Source organism: Heterobasidion irregulare, assembly GCF_000320585.1.
Source record: "Heterobasidion irregulare TC 32-1 unplaced genomic scaffold scaffold_08, whole genome shotgun sequence".
NCBI classification, from domain to species: domain Eukaryota; kingdom Fungi; phylum Basidiomycota; class Agaricomycetes; order Russulales; family Bondarzewiaceae; genus Heterobasidion; species Heterobasidion irregulare.
Window position 1 is genome coordinate 363,875 of NW_009258204.1, and position 21,026 is coordinate 384,900.

At 47.9% G+C, this 21,026-nt stretch overlaps 7 protein-coding genes across 7 annotated transcripts; all 7 read right to left on the minus strand.

Moving 5' to 3' along the window:
- Positions 1-101: 101 nt before the first annotated feature.
- On the minus strand, positions 102-1,570 carry HETIRDRAFT_477904 (uncharacterized protein; the record flags this gene model as incomplete). The annotated part of the gene is made up of 7 exons (XM_009550669.1): positions 102-484; positions 542-741; positions 795-920; positions 975-1,053; positions 1,116-1,274; positions 1,332-1,453; positions 1,510-1,570. The coding sequence occupies 7 exons, from the start codon at positions 1,568-1,570 to the stop codon at positions 209-211; spliced, it is 1,023 nt and encodes a 340-aa protein (XP_009548964.1). The 3' UTR covers positions 102-208.
- Positions 1,571-2,180: 610 nt separating this feature from the next.
- HETIRDRAFT_237944 (uncharacterized protein) lies at positions 2,181-4,110 on the minus strand (the record flags this gene model as incomplete). Its single annotated transcript, XM_009550670.2, has 6 exons — positions 2,181-2,258; positions 2,323-2,947; positions 3,014-3,248; positions 3,543-3,649; positions 3,852-3,921; positions 3,981-4,110. Coding segments are annotated over 6 exons (1,245 nt in total), but the record flags the coding sequence as incomplete, so codon positions are not given.
- Positions 4,111-8,688: 4,578 nt separating this feature from the next.
- Positions 8,689-10,107, minus strand: HETIRDRAFT_453261 (uncharacterized protein; the record flags this gene model as incomplete). Its single annotated transcript, XM_009550671.1, has 3 exons — positions 8,689-9,462; positions 9,518-9,535; positions 9,589-10,107. The coding sequence occupies 3 exons, from the start codon at positions 10,105-10,107 to the stop codon at positions 8,689-8,691; spliced, it is 1,311 nt and encodes a 436-aa protein (XP_009548966.1).
- Positions 10,108-10,315: 208 nt separating this feature from the next.
- On the minus strand, positions 10,316-10,645 carry HETIRDRAFT_247626 (uncharacterized protein; the record flags this gene model as incomplete). Its single annotated transcript, XM_009550672.1, has 1 exon — positions 10,316-10,645. A coding segment is annotated over one exon (330 nt), but the record flags the coding sequence as incomplete, so codon positions are not given.
- Positions 10,646-13,657: 3,012 nt separating this feature from the next.
- Positions 13,658-14,035, minus strand: HETIRDRAFT_50772 (uncharacterized protein; the record flags this gene model as incomplete). Its single annotated transcript, XM_009550495.1, has 1 exon — positions 13,658-14,035. A coding segment is annotated over one exon (378 nt), but the record flags the coding sequence as incomplete, so codon positions are not given.
- A 77-nt stretch (positions 14,036-14,112) lies between these two features.
- On the minus strand, positions 14,113-15,336 carry HETIRDRAFT_324771 (uncharacterized protein; the record flags this gene model as incomplete). The annotated part of the gene is made up of 1 exon (XM_009550673.1): positions 14,113-15,336. One exon carries the CDS (start codon positions 15,334-15,336, stop codon positions 14,113-14,115), a length of 1,224 nt encoding a protein of 407 aa, XP_009548968.1.
- A 4,730-nt stretch (positions 15,337-20,066) lies between these two features.
- Positions 20,067-20,553, minus strand: HETIRDRAFT_147254 (uncharacterized protein). Its single transcript, XM_009550674.1, has one exon. The coding sequence runs from the start codon at positions 20,542-20,544 to the stop codon at positions 20,155-20,157; it is 390 nt and encodes a 129-aa protein (XP_009548969.1). The 5' UTR covers positions 20,545-20,553; the 3' UTR covers positions 20,067-20,154.
- Between the last annotated feature and the right edge of the window lie 473 nt (positions 20,554-21,026).

Below are 21,026 nucleotides of genomic sequence, written 5' to 3' on the forward strand. Positions count from 1 at the left end.
ATCAGGTGCTGACGCTGAAGAGCTGAATATAGGCGGGCTTCTGCATTGTGAAGGTCCTCTTATTCAATTGAGTATCCGGTACAAGCACCGCTCATGACTTTGCACCTCTAAACGATTTTCCGTTTTGTATTGAAGTCTATCAAAGTGATATCACAGGCGCGAATGCATTGTCCCGACTGGCGTCCTCAGGCATAAGACTCATAACCTGTTACACAATTCCACCCTCAACTTCTACCCTATCATTCTTCAATGTCGTCTCCGAACCCTCATCAGTGCTGTCTGTATGCGTCATGTTTTCGACAGATATTACACTCGGTATTGAGTTAATGGCCAAATGCCCCACATGTCGGCTTTGCGGGGGTGCACTTGAGCGACTTTCCCAGCGAATCGAACTGCGACACGACGGAGTTGTGACTTCTGATGGGCCCGAAAACAGGTTCGTCTGAAACCGCACTTGCAAAATAATGAGGCAGAATACAATTCCCTGCATCAAGATCGTTGAGCGTCTCAAGCCGATGTGCCTGAACTACTGAACACATACCCCAAGAGGGCTCAGAATATCCATGGCCGGGTACTGACCGTTCGAATAGGTGAGAAACGCACAAAGAAAAGCGATGGCGCCGGAAGTTATGAGCGCGCCGCTTTCGATGAACACGAACATGACTGGGAAGAGACTGCTCATGTTCATGCCAATACTCGACCGGAGTCGACCTGTAGAGTAGATGCGCCATGATATCATGGCTGAAAAGAGATGAATATACCTTCAATATAAGCAACAATGCGGAAGGACATACTGGTACAATAGACGTTGATTGCTATGGTCACAGAGAACCACACTATGGTATTGGGATGCGAGGTCGCGAAGACGGTATCGCCCGGTGCAGAATGTCTGAATAAGTACATAGTCATTATTCCAGCGACTGCATCATATACTGTTAGACGATGTGAACCTCACGAATGAACGGACGCTTTACCGAAGGCGGGAAATAAAAATAGAATCGGGGGAATGATCACTCTGAATCGTTTCCCGTATATGACATAGCAGCGCCATATCTGGTTAATTTTTGTGAGATCGATGCAGGAGACGAAGATAGAGGAAGAGAAAGCATGCGTACAATTATGCTATCATTGAGCAATGTCTGAGCCCAATATAACACTGTCTTGGCTATGATTGTTGGACTAGACAGGTTACCGAAGTAGCTGCTAGCCCCACCGTCCATGGTTCCCTGCATCACGAATGCATCGATAGCTCTAACAAAGTCGATGACGAGGTGCTAGACACGAGGTTGAGTCCTGTGGACAGCTTGACTGCATATAATAGAAGCATTTACCGCAGTTGCAAAAACGAGCATCATCAAAGCCACTGGGAGGAGCAAACGCCCGACAGAGGGTTTTTCTTTGCGCTTCCAGAATACGGTGAAGATTGTGATCCAGCACAATGCGAAAAAGATACCTGGAATATTCTGTATATGACGACGGCGCTATCCCACGGAAAAACGGATGGCGCACCGTACGCGAAAGTTTCTAAGAAGAGAGCCAGGAATTCAGCCTTGTCCAAGGGTATCCCCATAGAATTGTTAACTTAGACAGCTTGTTTGTGAAGAGAATAGTGAGGACGACAGGGAGAGCCACCGGAGGATCAACAGAGATGAGCAAACCATTTAAAGGGCAATAGAGGTGGATGCTTGACACTCTAGTGAAAATCCGCCCTCCGCCGGTTTCGCAAAGCGATCCATTATACGACACCATGTCTTCTAAAACAAGGAATTGATAGCCTGCATTTTGATACAGCTTTGTGAAAGTTTCTCAGTGTGAGAACTGCAGCGGCGGCGATGATAGTGCGGTGCACCCTCTACGAGATGATGATCAAACCGAGTGAAACAGAAATGGAACTGATGGTCACTGGTCAGCAACTTACAGTACCGCACCGCAAGCTTTTAACGATGCCGGCAACACCCGAAAAGGTCTCATTAAGTGTATATCAACAACCTGACGGCTTAATTCTCGGCCATTCATCGATGACCACAGCTGCAAGAAATATATGGATACCCTGGGCTGGTCCATTCGTGTATACAGAGGCTCGCGTGCGCTCGCAACTAAATAAAGGCTGTCGCTATAATTTTGACAAGAGTTATATCGTCCGCCACCCACGGGCCATCGTCCTGCATCTGCATGCCCCATCACCAGAACCGCATGGTCTCCGGCTCAAGACCCTGTGCCAGGCGCAGTATGTTCACGTTTGACGTCAAACTCGAGAACTAGAACAAAAAAACCGCGTCATATCAACGAGAGCGCATGCTACTTGACAGCAGCTGCACTCACCCCATTCCCAATGAACACGTCTGCCCGCTGCGCAATCATCATATCAATCGCCTGAGCCACATACTTCTGTTCCCAACTTAAGCGCAGATCGCGGCTCGTCTGCACGCTCTTCCACTCCCTCAGCTCGCCCAGCTTCTCCTTCAGCTCTGCTAGCCACTCGACCTTCCCGTTCGTGAGCACGTACACCCGATCCAGGTTCCGCCCAGCAGGTGTCTTGAGCACCTCTCTGACGCGCCCGACAATCTGTTCGATCCGCGGGAAGCACCGCGCCGCGTAGACTGCGTAATTCTCCGGCGTATTCCAACCCGCGCCACCGCCCGCCGGCGGCTCGAAGCGGTCCGGCAACGACGGAATCTCGTTGAAGCCGGTATAGCGCGACGTCCAATTTGCGAGGTTGATGCAGTGATCGACGAAGTCACCCCGCCGGACGTGTAGCGCGAGGAGGCCAGGGAGCGGCATGCGCTGGCGCCGCGCGCCTTCTCCAGGTACGATTGCAGGATGGATGAGCGCGCGGTTGGTTTCGACAGCAGAAGTGATGAGCGGGGACCACGCGAACTGGGTCAGGATGGGCGACTTGGAGAACGAGGGCCAGATATCAAGCAGCCGTTTTGAATCGCCAAAGAGCCTGGACGCGTGTCATTTTGCGTCAGGGGCGGATGCAGACAGAGGGATGACGAATCAGGTTACTGACCAGAAGTCAAAGATTTGCTGCGTCTTGGCCTCGATCTCAACACACCTATTATCTATCTGGTTCAATTTGTCCACCCAAGCCTGAACAAGCGTCGCGGCGGACGCGTCTGGAATTTGCCCGTTGACTTCGGAAGGATTGATGACAGTCTTGGTCTCGCAAACGTTGTGAAAAAATGCGGGGACCACTGCTGGTGGGACAGGGGCAGGAGGTGCAAAAGGTGCACCCGCCATAGGTCCTGCAGATGTGTACGCGAAGGTGAGCAAAGCCGAGCGCGGTAACAAGTAAAGCCAGTTCAGATAGTACATTCCCCATTAGTATGCGCATCGCTGATGATGAATCGAAGCGACGCTTGATGCTCACCCCAATCTCCATCTGCATATGTATCCATTACATAGAGACAGCGAATAGATATCTATCTTGTCCAAGCTCACGCAGATGTACTAGACAGAAATAGATACGGACGACACATAGACATTTGGTAGCACAGAAATAGTGACAAAAATAGATAGCGAAAGTAAAGATAACTCACCAGAAAGCAACGCAGTAAGTGGGATACGGGAAGGAATGAGATTGCCATTGTAGCTTGAGAAATCCGCTGGATCATCGGCGTTCCACGTGTAGTTGTCGAAGACGTGTCTATGGGGAAGGTGGAGGAATTAGTACATGACATTACCATATATGGGTTGGATTTCAAAAGCATGAACAAGAAATAAACGGCTGAATAGTCTGTAGGAAGACAAACAGAATTGGAAGTAGAGCACCATAGAGACTTGTCCAAGGACATCCGGCAAAGTGATAAAGAGGGCAAACGATGAGACGGATATGACATATGACGCACATCCTTCGTGTCAAATATGCGAGATGAGCGTTCAACATGGCTTCCTGCATGGCATTGCCCCACCCAATGGCTGTCCACACGAATGAGGACGAGTCGGAAAAAAGCAGAATGCAACAGGGATATACGCACCTACGACGTGATTGGCGATCCACAAGTACCGACCTTCCCTCCCTTGCGGATAACTCAACGTGATCTCGTGCTGCGGCATTGCTTTCTCCTTTTCGTACCATTCATAATAGGTCGGTGGGTTGCTCGGCTGACCAGATAGCGGTGGTGGTGGAAGCCATTCGGGTTCGGGGGCATCCTCCGTCCTGGATGAACGCAAGAAGAACAGGAATAGGAGGGCGACAACGGCGAAGATGGCAAGGCAGCGTCGAGGGTGGCGGCGGAAGCGGCTAGAGGAGGGATAAGGAACGTTGTTCGACGGCAGCCATAGTGTATTAGGAGGCGAGTTGAGCATGAGAGGTGGAGGTGTTGGGGAGGAGCAGTGGGAGAGTCGGCGCACTGCTCGAGATTCCGCTCCACACTCGGTCCTAGCGCATGGCTCCTGCTCCGACGCTGTGCCCGCAGCGCTCCCTTCTGCAGCCGCCTTCAGAAAACCCTTGCTGATGCCGCACAAAACGTAGGGACGCCGAAGCTCAGGCCTGCAAGGTGTGTGTAACGCTGCGGTGAAGCAGTCGGATATTCACGCGGCCAACGAGCCCGACGCAACTCCACACGTCGGTCCGCAATTTCCACAAATAAATTGACAATGACACTAAGGTCAGCCCTCTGGTTCCTCTTACTTACACCTCTGTCATGAGTGGGGGAAATTCTGAGTACCCAAAACCATGTCCTAATCACCAAAAACACGTAGTCTGGAACGAGGTTGGTTCTCGAGTTCGATCGTACGGTGCCGGCCTTCTTTTATCAGTGACCTCTATTTCTCGAGTAATATGTTCATTTATTGTTGAACCCCTACACATTATGTATTATTTCTAACGGCATCTCGAGCAGTGCTCGCGCACATATGGTTGGTTTCCAGCTAATGCTGACAATATCAGTGCTATATCAGTGGATTACCAGCCTACAAGCTGCGGCTATCCCTTCTTTCTCCCAATGGTTTCCATATCAGGTTCGACATTATATGTTCAAGGCTCACATACATTTCCAGATATCACTCCTACCAGATTATGGCTGCTTCTTGTTCACATGGTATACACCATCAATCTCAGGTGTCCTTGAAGGTCCTTGATCACATAATGTGCATGCTGTTACGACTGCTCGTCGGTAACCCCAAGAGTAGGAGGTTCTTCCCTAGGTCACTCGTGGAGGATGTGTGGAACGGTGGTCTCGACTGTACGTGTAGCACAGGAGCCAGAAGTGTATTGCGATGTAGCAATGAAGGAGTACTGTAGGAAGACAGTACTGAACGAAGATTCCTGTATGTGAAGATACAGGAGAACGAAGTACTGTGGTAGGAAGACCACAGTGAACGAAGAGAATAGACTGAAGATCCTCAGCCTATTCTATGGGCCTTTTATACTACTTTGGGAAGTAGGGCGTGAGAATACCGAATATGTATCTGTAGGTATTCTCTAAGTCGTCTCTCTCAATAACGACTACTCTTGTGCTTCTCCGTCTGTCTCCTTCCGGCCAGGAAAGACTAGGAGGTTCATGCCCTGCGTGTGAGTAATTTATAAGGCGGCGTTCCATGCCCGCTAATACAATAGGCCCGTGATACTCGACCAACGATAAGGTGATCCGTTGGGAGTGGATGACCAAGGTTAATATCTGTACCTTGGTGTACGCCTCACCGTGTGAGGCCGCTTGATATTTGTGATGATCGTGTCGGTATAGACCGCCGTTAAGGCCCGACAGAAACGTGATCATAACAATACCCCCTTTCTACGTCCTATTCGCCTGGTAGGACAGCGCTTTGCGCTTCATCGCCACTCCGCGAGTGGTGTGTGGATGAATAGAAACTCTAGCATGTGGGTTCCGATTCGTGTCATCAGGTTCTTCTTCTTCCTTCTCCGAGGGCCAAACCTCAGTGTTTCCAGGATAGTCGTCTATCCTCATGATTTGTTGTTCCTCTTGACGACAGTGGATGGCGCCCATGGACAAGTAGGTTGATCGCTTTACGAAGGCTTAGGCCTACTTCTCCAGGCTACCAGTCATGACGCCCCAAGCAGTATCGCTCCCATACGGTGAGCTCATCTCCGGTGAGGTTGCAGCCAAATCCCAAGCAGTATTGTCCCCATACGGTGGACTCATCTCCGGTGAGGCAGTTTACGGCGTCCAGAGTTTGTTTTTCACAAACGTGGGCCTATGGTGGGGAATACCACGTGTAGTATTGGGTTCGAGGCAAGGATGTGAAGAGAATTAGACTTGAAGGGTGCAGCGAGGGATAAGGAGGAGTCTGACTCCTTTCCCAAGTCTGTCCGTTCGCTTGCACGAGTAGACATCAAGACCACAGCTGATATATTAGTCGGGGTGCGAGATATATCCACGACTGGCAGTTTAAACGTCATGCGGGACGGTCCGTAGTTTATCGTCGTTTCGGACGATCCGTAGTTTAACGTCTTTGCGGACGTCCTTCATCATCAACATGGAATATCTGTGGGGAAAGATGTTTCTGCACGCCGGACCATTCATCGGTTATGTGCATAGGGCCATAGACCAGACTTTACCCGCTCCAGATTCCACTGAGGCATGATGGACGGTTTATACTATATCAAACCGGATAACTTGTAACGCCTCAATGTTATGAGACCGCTCAGTTTAGTGCCGTGAGGTAGGCATCCTCGCAGTTTAATGCCGTGCGATAGGCATCCTCGCAGTTTAACGCCGTGCGATAGGCGGACTATCGTCTGACTATGTCCCTCGAGTCACGATAGGCTTTTCCTCCGAGGATGAGGGTAGTTTAATGTCATTTCGGACATTATCAGCGTCGTTCTCGTCAAGGACGACGTTGATGATGATCCCTGTACTAGAAGGGACGAATAGTTTAACGTCATCTCGGACGGTTGGTGACCACGGTCTTGGTCAACAACCACAACTCCTATTCGGTAAGGAGCACGTAGTTTAATGTCATTGCGGACCGATTGACACCATGGCGGTCAATCCACAACTCCTATACGGTAAGGAGCAAATAGTTTTGTGTCATTGCGGACGATTCAGCACCAGAGTGATGAATCACAACTCCCATGCGATCGGGAGCAAGTAGTTTAACGTCATTGCGGACGCATTGGTGTCCAGGGGATTGGACGTCAATGACAACCCCCAGGTTCAGGGGCACTAGTTTAACGTCGTTGCGGACGCGCGGTATCTTGTCAAGATCGCCACGCACAATCCCTAGAACGAAGGGACAGTAGTTTTACATCATTTCGGATGCCCGTAGTTTTCCGTCGTTGCGGACGTCGAGATACCATTGGCCTCGAACAATCCCTATGTGGAAAGGGACAATAGTTTAGCGTCATCGCGGACGTTGTTTCGCCACAAATATTGTGGAAAAACAATGCTTAGTTTAACGTCATCCCGGACGCATCGTAGTTTATCGTCATTGCGGACGAGACCTAGTTTTACGTCGTCGCGGACGATTGTGGCGGAATAGACTTTGGATGAGTGGCCCGCTCTTTGTCGTTCTTCCGCTATGTGGGCCAGACGAGAGTCGCGTGATCTAGTCCCTTCCCACTAGATCTTTGACTCGAGGCACGTGTCCTAGTTGCCTCCTGACTAGGTCTTGGAGCGGAATTTCTTGTACTTCGACTCCGAGACTAGACTGAGCGCTTCATGAAGAGATGCTTGCTCTTCCATGTCCCCAGACCCCTCGCTTGGATTTGAACCAAGACGACCCGATATTCTTTTACCAAAAAGCGAGTGAATATCGGAAGCGCTTCGACCTTTATATAGGCAGGGTTCTGTGACGCGAGTCCTTCCGCGCTTCGCCAGAATGCAACCACGCTCCTTTGGTCAATGGTAGTTTAACGTCGTCTCGGACGATGGGTAGTTTTCCGTCATTTCGGACGAAGACTAGTTTAACGTCATTGCGGACCCAAGTAGTTTATAGTCATTGCGGACCAAGCCTTTGGTAGTTTTACATCGTTCCGGATGTAATTTGTGGCCTCGCATCATTAGGAAGACTTGTGAGGTAGAGGCGGCCCGCTCTCTACATCATCTCATGCGCCAGCTGTAGGATCCCCTAATGCGGAAACGATCCTGTAAAACGGGAGATCCAAAGTGGGACGTCCCAAAACACCAGTCAGACCTTGACTGTGAGGGTTCACGATACGAGTTATGCATCATAATTTCTTGACTCGGACTTGCAACCGGTTATGTATGGGCACTTCGCTGTACCAAGGCGAAGGGCCTGCTTGTCGACACCTACGAGTAGAGTATATGTCATGTAGAGGGTTCCCTAATGCGGAAAAAACCCTGTAAAACTGAGGATCCAAATGGGACGCTCGATGCATCTGTCAGATTAACTCCTTGACAGCGAGGATGTGAAAGGTTCCGCCGTAGGCTGTACGTGGAATTATGCCCGCTGTTGTCCTTGATTCGTACCATCATTTGAACCTAGGACTAAAATGGTCAGGTACTTCCCCTGCCTTCTTATCTTTTCACAGTTTTAAGACATGCAGGTCCGATAGTTTAGACGTCATTCCGGACGCGGGGTAGTTTAACGTCTGTTTCGGACGAGGTCGTACAGTTTAACGTCTTGAGGGACGATCCTAGTTTTACGTCGTTGCGGACGATTGTAGTTTTACATCGTTTCGGATGTAATTTGTGTCAGGGGAAAGGAGTTCCTCAACTTCCTTACCCCCTTTCTTCTTCCTATGCCCTGTTATTAGTCCGTTTAATAATCGAAGGGTCCTTGATAATCCCCGCCCCCTTCGTCAGGTCGGTAGTAGGGGTCAGCGTCGTCGTAATTTCCTGGATCGTCTAGAGCATCCCATGCATCGAGCTCGGATCTAGTCCAAGAGCTATTTCTTCGAGCCTCCGAATCAGCGCGGCGAGTTCTGCGGCTACTTCGGTTATCCTCTCTTTCGTTCGTACGAAATCGAGCACTAGGAGGAGGCGATCCAGGCCGGTGTCGAATACTCCGGCCAGCAGTTGTTCCGCGTCCGAGGGTTGCCTGGTTTCCCCCGACTCCGCCTTCCCTCATTTCTTCGATAGACGGGCGGTTCCTCCTCGTCGGTATTTCCTTGGGATAAGGGAAAACCTCGTATCCGGTGAGAGGGGGGAGTCGCGGTATGGCTATGCGCTGTAGGAACCTCTCGTTGTCTCGGTGGAGGGCGCTCCACGATCGTACGCGGAACCCTTCTTGGATTTGATACAGGCGTGGGATGTTCTCCGGGACGTGGTACGTTCCAAGTGACAACTCGGAAAGGGTCGGTTCTGCTTGGTTGGACGTTTCCCAGTTCTCCTCCGAAGAGGAGAGCTGGAAGGAGCTCTCGGTTGACATATTGGGAGAACTCGTCAGGGTGGATGAGGAGGGCTCGGGGTCGCCCGTCATTATGGGCGTACCAGGAGGCTGTGTCCGGGTCGGTTTGGAGGGCAAGCGTCCTGATCTGGAGACTGGCACTAGCCAGTCGTCGAGGTACGTCGCTATGTTCATTCCCGGGTTGTCCTGCCGAGAAGTTAGCGAGTCTTTGGAGGGCCATGGCTGTGGCCATTTGTATTACCGCGGAGATGGTGTTCCGCTGGAGGAGCGCGTCCGCGTGTCGCTCCAGTTCTCCGGCGTGAGGATCTGTACGAGGGGTAGGTCCTCCCATGGAGCTGGGAATCGGTCCACTAGTTGGTACTGGCGGAGGTGCAGTTTCTGATAGAACTGGTATTGGTTCAGCTTCTCCATGGCCTGGGAGTTGAGCTGTCGTTCTTGCTCGAAATCCCGAGGGACCTGCAACTCCACTAGGACGCGTGCCTTCACTAGGAGGTGGAACTCCCACTGGTAATGGGCCAAGGCTCGACTGGTTTCGGTCATCAGAACTTTCATGCCGTGGTGCACCTCGTGAGGCCCTCTCCGGTGAGGGTCTTCGGGTTCTTTCCCTTTCCTTGAACTTGGCATAGTCTTCGGCGTCGTCGTCGGGGAAGTTGTTGGTATGAGGGGTGAGGAGGACCCCGGTAGATCCTGGTTGTTGAGGACTTGTTCCTCTATCAATTCGTCCAACATCTGGTCGGTGAGGACTTGTTCCTCTTTCCACTCGTTCGACATCTGGATTGGCGACCATAAGGACGACATCGGGGGAGGAGTTTCTGGATGGAGACGAAGCATCGTGGTCGTCGTGGAGGAGCATTCGAATGGGGGAAAGTGTTTGAGAGGGAAGGAAGGTGAGAAGATGTTCTTGTTGGAGTCCTCTTGTCGCTCCTTTTATAATCTTTCGTCTCTCCTCTCAGGCTGTTCCCGGACGAGGTTTGTCAGGGTATTGGTCATGGAAGTCTTTCATGGCTTCTTCCGCCGTTCCCTTTAGGAGAGTGTAGGGCTCCCAGGTGTTGTCTGATTCGGGATATCCCATCCATTTGACCAAGTATTTGGTTCCCCGTCCTTGCCGTTTTGAATCCATGATCATTTCTACTTCATAATGCTCTTCATCGTTCAATACTTCCGGTATTGGTCGCGCGAAGTTTTCTCCGTGGGCTTCGGTTTCTCTATATTTAGTGAGCACTGCGGCGTGGAATACCGGGTGAATCTTCCACTGCGGAGGAATTTGGAGTTTGTACGCCAGGGTTCCCACTTTTCCCAGTATCTTGAAAGGGCCATATCGCCTAGGGGCGAGTTTGAACTTAGGATGGGTTGTCCGAATGTGGGTTCCTTCTAGCCATACTTGGTCTCCTTCTTTCCACTGGGGAAGTTTCCTGTGAAGATCCCGGTCTTTGGCGTAGTTGCTGGCTATTTGTAAGCTAGCCGCGGCTTCTTCCTGAACTTCTATGATTGTCTTAATGCGTTCAGCTACCGCAGGTACCTTTGTCTCTAGTGCCGTGTCAGCTGAATAGGGAGGATTGAAACCGTATAGCACTTCGAAAGGGGATTTTCCGGTGGTCGAGTGCTTCCGTGTGTTATGTGAGAATTCGGCGAACGGTAGAAGGTCTACCCAATTGTCTTGATGGTAGTTGCAGAACGTTCTCAGGAATTGTTCGATCTCCTGGTTTACCCGTTCCGTTTCTCCATCTGTTTGGGGATGATACGCCGTGCTGAGAGCGGCGGTGATTCCTAGCCGTTTCCAGAGTTCTCGGGTGAATTTGGCCGCGAATTGAGGGCCCCGATCGGACACTATTTTGGTCGGCAGTCCATGTCGATTGAAAACGTTATTTTGGAAAAGCACGGTTGTTTCTTCTGCCGTGATCGTTTTCTTGCATGGGGTGATGACTATGCCTTTTGACAGACCTTGATCCACTACCACATTAATTGAGTCGAAACCTTTGCTTTCGGGTAGGTCCGTGACGAAATCCGTCGAGATGAATCGCCAGGGAACGTTGGTGGTTTCCAGAGGGTGGATAGGTGGGTGTGTCCTGTGTGTCAAATTCTTCGTAGATTGGCATATGGCGCATCCATCCACGTATTCATGGACGAATTTTGTCATGTTTTGCCACCAGTAGTGTCGTTGCACCATTTCCAATGTTTTTGCTCTACCCGGGTGTCCTACCGCGGGTGCATCATGATGTGTTTTGACGATGAGTCTCCGGATGACGTCATCTTTGGGGACGCATATGTGGCCGTTGCGTCTGGTGATTCCGTCCTCATATGTCCAATGTCCCAATAATCCTCTCATCCCTTGTGGTCCTACTCGTAAGAGTTTTGCAAGAGCTACTCTTGTTAAGGCGTCATGTTCCGATTTCGAGTGTCGGATGAGGGAGATGAGGTTTGAAGAGGCAATTTCCGTGGATTTTATATGCCGTGTCGGGGACGGTTCTACCAATGTTTCGTCGGATTTGTTGAAAAGCTTGGCCGGGAGTAAAATTTGAGATTTGTTGTCAGATTCTACCCCCTCACTTAGATCTGGACGCCTGGACAGAGCATCAGAGTGATTTGTCGATCCTGCTTTATAGCTGAGTGTAAAGTCGAATCTGCTCAAATAAAGGCTCCAACGGGCGTGTCGTCGTGATAGGTCTCGCGCCGTTTGGAAGTGTTCCAGGTTTTTATGATCTGTCCAAATCTCGAAGGGGTGTCGTGCGCCTTCGAGGTAATGATTCCAATGTTCCAACGCTTTGATTATAGCCAAGAGTTCCCGGTCGTGAACGTCGTAATTCCGCTCTGCTGGTGAAAACGATCCAGAGAGGAAAGCGACTGGGTGCCAGTCACCATCTTTTCCTTCTTGTAGAAGGGTAGCTCCATAGGCGATTAGTGATGCGTCCGTTACTAGTCGATATGGGTGCATGGGATCTGGATAGTTCAAGACGGGTTTACTGATAAAAGCTTTCTTTAATCGTTCGAAAGCTTCTTGGCATTTTGTAGTCCAGTTCCATTTCTCGTCCTTTTTGGTGAGGTCATGTAGGGGGCGCGCGATGAGTGAGAACTTGTCAATAAAGCGCCTGTAAAAATTCCCTAGACCCAGGAAGGAGCGAATGTCGCGGACTGTACGTGGGATTGGCCAATCTTTTATTGCGTCCACCTTTGAGTCCTCCATGGCGACATGGTCTTTTGAAATTGTATATCCCAGGTATTGGAGCTTTTCCTTGTAAAACTCGTATTTTTCGGGTTTCAAATATAGATCGTTGTCGCGTAGGATTTGGAAAACCTGGTTTAGGATTTTGACGTGTTCTGCCATGGTTTTGGAGAAGACGAGGATGTCGTCCATATATACGGTTATCTTCCGGGCTGTGATGAGCTCTCTGAAGATCATGTTCATCATAGCTTGGAAGGTGGCTGGTGAGTTGGTCAGGCCGAAAAACATCACCGTGGGTTCGTAAGAACCTAACGGAGTGATGAAGCTCGCCTTCCACACATCTCCTTCTTTGATGCGTATATTGTTGTATCCCCATCGCACGTCCAATTTGCTAAAAATGATGGCCCCTTTTATCACATCCAGTAGTTCCTGGATTAGTGGAAGGGGGCACACATTCGGGATGGTGTGCGAATTTAAGTGGCGATAGTCCTGTACCGGGCGTAGTTTTCCATCCTTTTTTCCTATAAAGAAAAATGGGGCTGCTGTTTGCGAGGTGGATCGACGGATGGTTCCTCTCTCTAGATGTTCCTTGATGAATTTTCCTAATTCGTCATGTTTCTCTGGGCTCAGGGCGTAGATTTTGGGCACTTGAGGTTTGAAGGTTGGTTTCAAGTCGATGGCATGGTCCCAGTAAGTGTGTTCTGGGAGTCGCTGCGACTTTCGTTCGCTAAAGATGTCCAAAAATTCGTGATGCGCCTTGGGAACTCTTTCCTTTAGATTGGTGACGATAATTTCGTCTTCCAGGTCTTGGTCGAAACTGGCAAATCCTGACGGTTCGGGGGCCAGTTTCCGAATAACTGGGTCCCGGGTGGCCTGTTTTCCTGAGGGTTTGTCTGGGAGATCAGGTTCTCCCTCGTTTGGTGAAAGAGATGGCTTGTCTTGAGCCTTTCGTTTCTCTTCTGCGTATTTCCTTATGTCCTTTAGGAGCCATTTCCTTTTGAGGTATGCTCGTAGTCGGACGCCAAACGTTCCGCTGTGATCGCGGAGTCCTACATCTTCCGATAGTCTTCGGAGATGTTCGAGGCGCTGTTTTTCGCGCTCATTGATGCGTGGTTTGTGCCGTGGCTCCACGTCTGATAACTGCCTGCTGTATGGCGGTTCTTCCCTTGCCCTAGTGAACCCATATGGTTGCTGGCATTTCTGGGGGCACCGATCAAAGTGCACTTCACGTCGCCTCCATTCGATGGAGGGATCGTGGTATTTCAACCAATCTGTTCCCAGGATAAGGTCGTCTTTCCCTAGATTGGAGATAAACATCTGGACGCGCTCGGTATGCGTTCGTCCACTGATGTCCCGAATGGTGAGGTTCACATCCAAGGCGGATCGGATGAGACCTGCTTTGTTAATGGTGTCGTCGACGTTCCGGACGCGAATGGGGTTGTTGAGTGTATAGGTGGGGAAACGATGTTTCTTGACCCAAGTTTCGTTTACTATAACCCCTTCGCAGGCCGAGTCGATGGTTGCCTTTGCTCCAGCGTTTTGACTCCTGTTTGATACTTTCACGTTCAGGCGTATGGGGGTGATGATACGGTCGTTCATTGCTCCGATACGAATACAAGTGCGGGCATCAAACTCGGGTCGTCCTTGACCTCTCTCCTTCGCTGGTGAGGGAGAGGTCAGGAAAAACGCTCCGCGTGTCCCAGGATCACTTCTCTTGCTTCATCTTCCCCTAGTTCTCCGAGTACTGCTCCGATTCGAGCAGAATGACTGACGCTTCCGTCTCCCCGTCGTCCGTTAGGTAACACAGCGCGTTGCCCATGGTTCGTTTGGGGTCGTCCGGATGAGGTAGAGTGAGGACGTTCCATCGAAGGACCAGGTTGTGGTACCCGCTGGTCGTTGCGAGGGACATCCTCTGTCTCCATTCCTCGATATATTCCCGCTTGGTTTCCCATAGCGGGTGCGTCGTCTTCTCCCTCCAAATCAACCGCGCGGTTTCCTCTCCCTGTCGTACCCAGGCGTCTTTTCGAGTTTCCTCGAACTGGGCGAACGCCTCTGCGTGGTGACCAACAGTTAGCGCTAGAGTGCCCTGGTTTTCCGCAGTTGGAACAGGAGGTGGTTCGCTTGCCGTCAAATTTTCTCTTTTGACTTTCGGCGTTACGCTTTCTGGTAGCGTCAATGTCCATGTCAACCACCTGGTTGTTCATTCTGCGAGGGGCGTTTGTGGAATTGTAGCGGGGAGAGATTTGGTTATGAAAACGATTCAGATAATCGCTTCGAAAGGAGGTGGAGTTGGCGAGGATGGCTTTTTGAGCTGTTCTGGCTCGAAGTCGTCCATCTATTTCGCAGGCTGTATTGATCCAGTCCTGAATCGTATCCTTTGGCTGAACTTCCTTGTCGTATATTTTGTCCATGACGCGCGGGTCTAACCCGCGTTGGAAGTAAGGGACTTGCTCTTTATCGGAGATGTCGGCATCGGCGGCGATGAGAATGAATTGGTTGGAGTATTCATCAACCGTCATTCGTCCTTGGGAGAAGGCCATGAGTGCGCTTCGCGCCTTATCGGTCTTGCCCGTCTCCCTGAACTGTAATTTGAACTTGGCTAAAAAGTCCTTCCAGGTGCCTAGATCGGTAGGTGGATCCGCTCCTACTGATTTGAGGAGGAAGTTCTCCGCCCAAGCTCCCGCCGTGCCGTATCTCATGCATGAGAGCACAAGGGATATTTTGTCTTGATCGGTCTTGTACCGATCGGATTCTGCTGCGAAGAGAAGGAGGCATTGGAGCATGAATTTCTGGGATTCAATGCGGTCGCCTGTGTAATTGTCTGGGAGTTTGACTTTTCCTCTTCCGGGTTGTACTGTCGCGGAAGGGGTGTTTGTAGAAGTCGAAGCTTGTCCCGACATTTCGGCGAGTGGTTCGTTTCGGGTGTTGATCGGTGTTTGGTCTGGTGAGTCGGAGTCTGATTCCGAGGTTGTTTCCTCTTGCTCCGAGTCTTCGGGGATTACCGGCGCCGGTTCCCTGTATTGTGGGGCTAGTTCCCACTGAGCTTCTGTTTCGTTCCAAATATCCTCTTCTTCTGTTCCGTCTTCAAGGGTGAAGTAATAACGCCCGTTTCGGTATGAGCAGTTATCGTAATTCGGAGGGGCAGTTCCGTTATTGTCTTCGTAGACCCAGAAGTCCCCTTCGCGCCGGATAGGGCGATTGTTGTGACGGAGTTGGTTATTGATACGTCTAGTGCCGGGTGGGTATTCCTGGCCTAGGTCTTGCTCCAGAGTGTGTGCAGTAACACTTTCTCAATGGGGGTCTATATCCCCACTGAGCAAGGTTATGAGAGAGAGTGTGGCAGCAAGCTAGTGCGAGCAAGGTAGGGGCAGAAGAGTCTATTCTAGTGTTACGACTGCTCGTCGGTAACCCCAAGAGTAGGAGGTTCTTCCCTAGGTCACTCGTGGAGGATGTGTGGAACGGTGGTCTCGACTGTACGTGTAGCACAGGAGCCAGAAGTGTATTGCGATGTAGCAATGAAGGAGTACTGTAGGAAGACAGTACTGAACGAAGATTCCTGTATGTGAAGATACAGGAGAACGAAGTACTGTGGTAGGAAGACCACAGTGAACGAAGAGAATAGACTGAAGATCCTCAGCCTATTCTATGGGCCTTTTATACTACTTTGGGAAGTAGGGCGTGAGAATACCGAATATGTATCTGTAGGTATTCTCTAAGTCGTCTCTCTCAATAACGACTACTCTTGTGCTTCTCCGTCTGTCTCCTTCCGGCCAGGAAAGACTAGGAGGTTCATGCCCTGCGTGTGAGTAATTTATAAGGCGGCGTTCCATGCCCGCTAATACAATAGGCCCGTGATACTCGACCAACGATAAGGTGATCCGTTGGGAGTGGATGACCAAGGTTAATATCTGTACCTTGGTGTACGCCTCACCGTGTGAGGCCGCTTGATATTTGTGATGATCGTGTCGGTATAGACCGCCGTTAAGGCCCGACAGAAACGTGATCATAACACATGCCCAGTGCATCTGGGAAATCACTCTCTTGTACTATGCTCTAATTAGTTCTATTTATGCATAAACAAGAATGATTAGGATTAGAGACTATTAGCTTATCCCCTCTAAACCTATTCTGATTAGACATAATTTTCCTAAATTAGGAATTATTAGGATTGATTATAACTTGAAATTTTGGAAAAAATAGTAATAAATCAAGCATCATAGTTCTTACAAACTTCTTATAGAGTCATGTTTATTAGAGCACTATTTGAATAGCTGAACACAGAATATACCTTACAACAAACTTGCCTTTTGCCACAGTTAAACCAACAACCTTATATATATAAGCATCTAGAATGAAGGGCCATCTGGAAACCCTCTCATATTAGATCCAAATTATACCTAATTATTGATAATGTTTATCTAGGGTAATTAGAATATATTGTGAATGATTATCCATAATTATCTTTATAATCAAATCTGTAATAAACACTATGTTGATTATAATTCTAGAGTTTACTCAAAATCTATAACTCAAGTATAATACTACAGACTCTAAATCCAAGCTTTATAAGTGACAGAATATATTTTTACCCTACATAGAGTTTTTTATTTTTATTTAGTATATCATATTTTTATTTGGTAAATAAATTGAGATTATAAAAGCCCTAATTTTTCAAATATTTATTAATCAAAAATAAATCAAAAGTGAGTAAGTAATAAGATAAGAAATACTGAGATTGCCTAAATTATGGCAATATATTTGAATTACCAATATATTAGTTTAGACCTTATAGCTAAGTGGCTTAGAGCATCTGTTTAAAGTGTATGTGGTCATAAGATTATAGGTTTAACTTTGGCCAAGAGCAAGTTTTTCATAAGATAAGACTTTAGCTTTAGATATTCAAGTAGTAACCTCTATAAATATCTCTAGGTTACAGATTATAGTAATAGCAAGAAATAATAACATTATAATAGATTCTATTTTTCCAAAAATCTATCCAGCTAATTAGCTTTAATTAGCTATAATTAGCTCTAAAATAAAGGGAGGGTAAGCAAAAGATTGCTAATGCTATTTTAGTAAAATTTCATAGAATTATCAATAATTAGAGCTTAATACAAAAGAGGCATTTCCTAGATATAATGCTCTAAGCCACTAAGCTACAAGGTCTAATATATTAAACTGGTAATCTAAATAAGTAAACATAATATAGGCAATTTCAATATCTCTGATTTTATTCAACATTTATTTTTTCTCTATCTTATAAATAAATAGGTCAATAAATACCCAAAAAGTCAGGCCCTTTATGATTTAGTTTAAATACCAGCTAAGAAGATAATAAACCAATGGAAAATCAACAATATACTTTATTTAGGGTAAAAACAAATTATGGCACTTACATAATTTGGATATAGGATATATAAAACTATAATTGAGTATAATATTTAATGGAATTCTACTAGTATAGACAATGCTACCTTAATTTGCAAATTTGATCAAAAACATAATTATAAATAATTAGCCATAATTAGCACAAATTAGTATCATTAACAATTATCAATAATCAAGATCCAATAAGAGAGAGGGGTTTTCCAAGTGGCTACTAGTGAGGTGAAGGGTAGGGACAAGAGTATATATATGGCATACCTATATATAAATAAGCACAAGATTGTTGGAGATAATCTTAATATGCTTGGTACATATATTTTCTACATGGCAGGTAAATATATCATTCTGGCACTATATACTAATATAACTGTCTTTTCCACAGCCTAATAGCTAAAGGAAAACACTAAGTTTGAGCATTTTCTATATGACAAGGCAATAAACAATGTGGATAGTGCTAAAAATTATAATATCAATAGCAATAATGATTATGTGCTGCACAAGACAGTATTGACTATTATACTAATAGACAAGGTTTATGAGGCTACACATAGCATATTTCTAAGCCTAATCTGCATATTATATCCTATATTAACCAGTAGCAGGCATCAGCTAACAATAACAATTTTAATAATCTTGTTTGCAAGGCCAAGGTACTGAGGTCTTCATAGCCTCTTGTGGCAGCTGCCAAGCTGCCAACAAAGTGGCTGGGGGCATCAATGCATATTCCTCTCTTTTTATGTCCCTTGTAAAGGCAGCTAGAAAGCCAGCAAAAGAGCTATAAGATAACAACACAGGCACACATAAAAGAAAGCAATATGCTGAAACAGCACAGAACGTGCCACACCCCCACCTTTTCACTAACAGAGCAGTAGCACTTACTATTTCCTGCTACTAATTAAAGACTTCTTGGTATGGAATTAGTGCTAATATCATGAAATTAGAAACTATCCTCACAGCTACAAAAAGAGGTGGTTCCCAATTTGGAAATCCAATGCTCATAGTGTATTGCTCCCAATTAGGAAATTAGACGCTTTTAGATGCTATTAATGCTTTTAGATACTTTTAGACACTATTAGATATAATCTAGAGCTAATACAAGGGGGTGGTTTCCTAAATATGTACCACTTGTGTCTCAACTTCTGTATATGACATTCATCCATCATAACTCAAACAGGGACTAGGCAATGTCCAAAGGGCCATGTATGATAGAGGGTCTGCAACTCTGACATTCACTAATGTGGTGAATGATTTATTCTATAAAAGAATAGGCAATCTCTGAATAAGCCCAAGGGTGAGGCAGATATAAAATCACTTACCTAGTATACACTGTCACTCTTATAAAATACCCTATGTGCATGAAACATATGGCTATATGCACCAGCCACACTATGTCATGAGTCTCGACGAAGTTGTGTCCAGTGATGTCGGTTGGGTCGAGGAAGGATTCATGGTACCCCAACCGGGTCATAACGGGTTTCATTCCCGGCTTATCCCGTCTATAAATCAATCCCATCATAGACTCATCATCTTCATGTTCGTTTCGTCGAATCATCGATGGAACATTGATACCATCCTCAAGATCTTCCAGATGTATCTAGGTGTAGAATGCGATAGCTACATTGTACCTAGCCAGTTTTATTCCCTTGTTTGTGATTGGTATAACTGTGCTGTCAATGTTCAGATTTGTCTCCAATTTTTGCGACTCATTCGGACCCAGTGTATAGCTGTATATAGTCATAGTGCCATGAGTTCATCTCGACCGTATAGTATCACAAGGTATCACTCGATGGCAGAATTCTTTAGGCCGCATTGACGAGCACCGTCGTAAAACAAAAGGCTGGACTTCACCGCCTTACGTTGTAAGTCCCCCCAGTGGCCGTTGACAAGGTGAATCCCTAGTTCTCCTGCGGCCATATGGTTCTCGTCATCTTTCAGTGAGATTTTCTTCGTTTTCGTTATCATCTATAATAAACCATGATGCTCGAGTCGAGGACCCCAAAGATGTGCCTCATAGCCAAGACTTCACGTCGTGAGTATCGATGGTCTATTTAGAACTGCTTTACTCACTGTATGCCAACAGCTACTGGACAAGTGCTAGTCGTCGGTCCTGTGCTTTGGTTTCACAACTGAGACTTACCGGCTGGTGTCAATACTAAGTTGACACTTCTACTGCCGCTGAGAAATTGAAGGCACACAAGGAAAACTGTTTTGATGTGGACGTATAGTGTCGAATGGATCGACAATAGAGGTATGTCAAAGCCGATATTGACTATGCATTAATCTGTGCGAGAAAATGGCGTACTGCACTGGTGTACAGCCCTACCGCGTCACCATCACGAGCCTCCACCTGCTCGTACAAACATCCATCTGTCTCCCACTCGCTGCATACGACCTGCTGGAACTCCTCCAATCCCTGTTTCCGTATCGCTCTCCGGGAGCGGCACTGGATCAGTATCGCCCCCGAGAACGATAGCGTCTGAAGCCTGTTCGTTCATTTGGTAGCCCCACTGTCCCTGTTCTTCTCGGCCACTGCCGTACATGTAGCCACCGCGTCCACCTCGAGGAAAGTGGCCTCCGCCTCTTGTCCCTTGCCAATTTCCGTTTTGAGACGTCGGACCAGCTGCCCATCCCTGATTACCCTCCTGGTATCCGTTTTGAGGCTGAACAGGCATGGGTGATTGGCCAGCCATGCCGCCCGCGGTCAATGACATGACAAGTGTCATGAGTTCTTCCTGGGAGGGCGGATACCCATGGGTGACTTGCCACCTCTGCCCCAGGATCTCCCACGATGTCGGCGCCGTAGGATCAAAAGACGAGATATCGAATGTGTCTAGCCCAATGCCGTGTTCGCTGCTGTGGTCGTTAGTCTTCGGGGACATGACGGTAGATGTCGTAGTGATTGGTCGTCGGAGTTCTGAGGAATGGTTGCTAGCGAGCGGCGCCGACGAATCTGACAACACAGCTGAAAGCGGTGATCGACTGTATCTGTCGTTGGAACTGATCGATGTACCATCTTCAGGCACTCTGACATCTCGTCCGAACTCGTCTTTTCTTGAATTCGAAGACCCTGCGGCAACCTGCTCCTGTTCCCTAGCCGCCATGGAAGTCATAGGCAGTCTTGGTGGAGGGCTGTAAGGCTTTACATCTCTCCTCTCTCCGTATCTACCACGTGGTGGACTTCTAGATCGACTCCGCCGACGATACG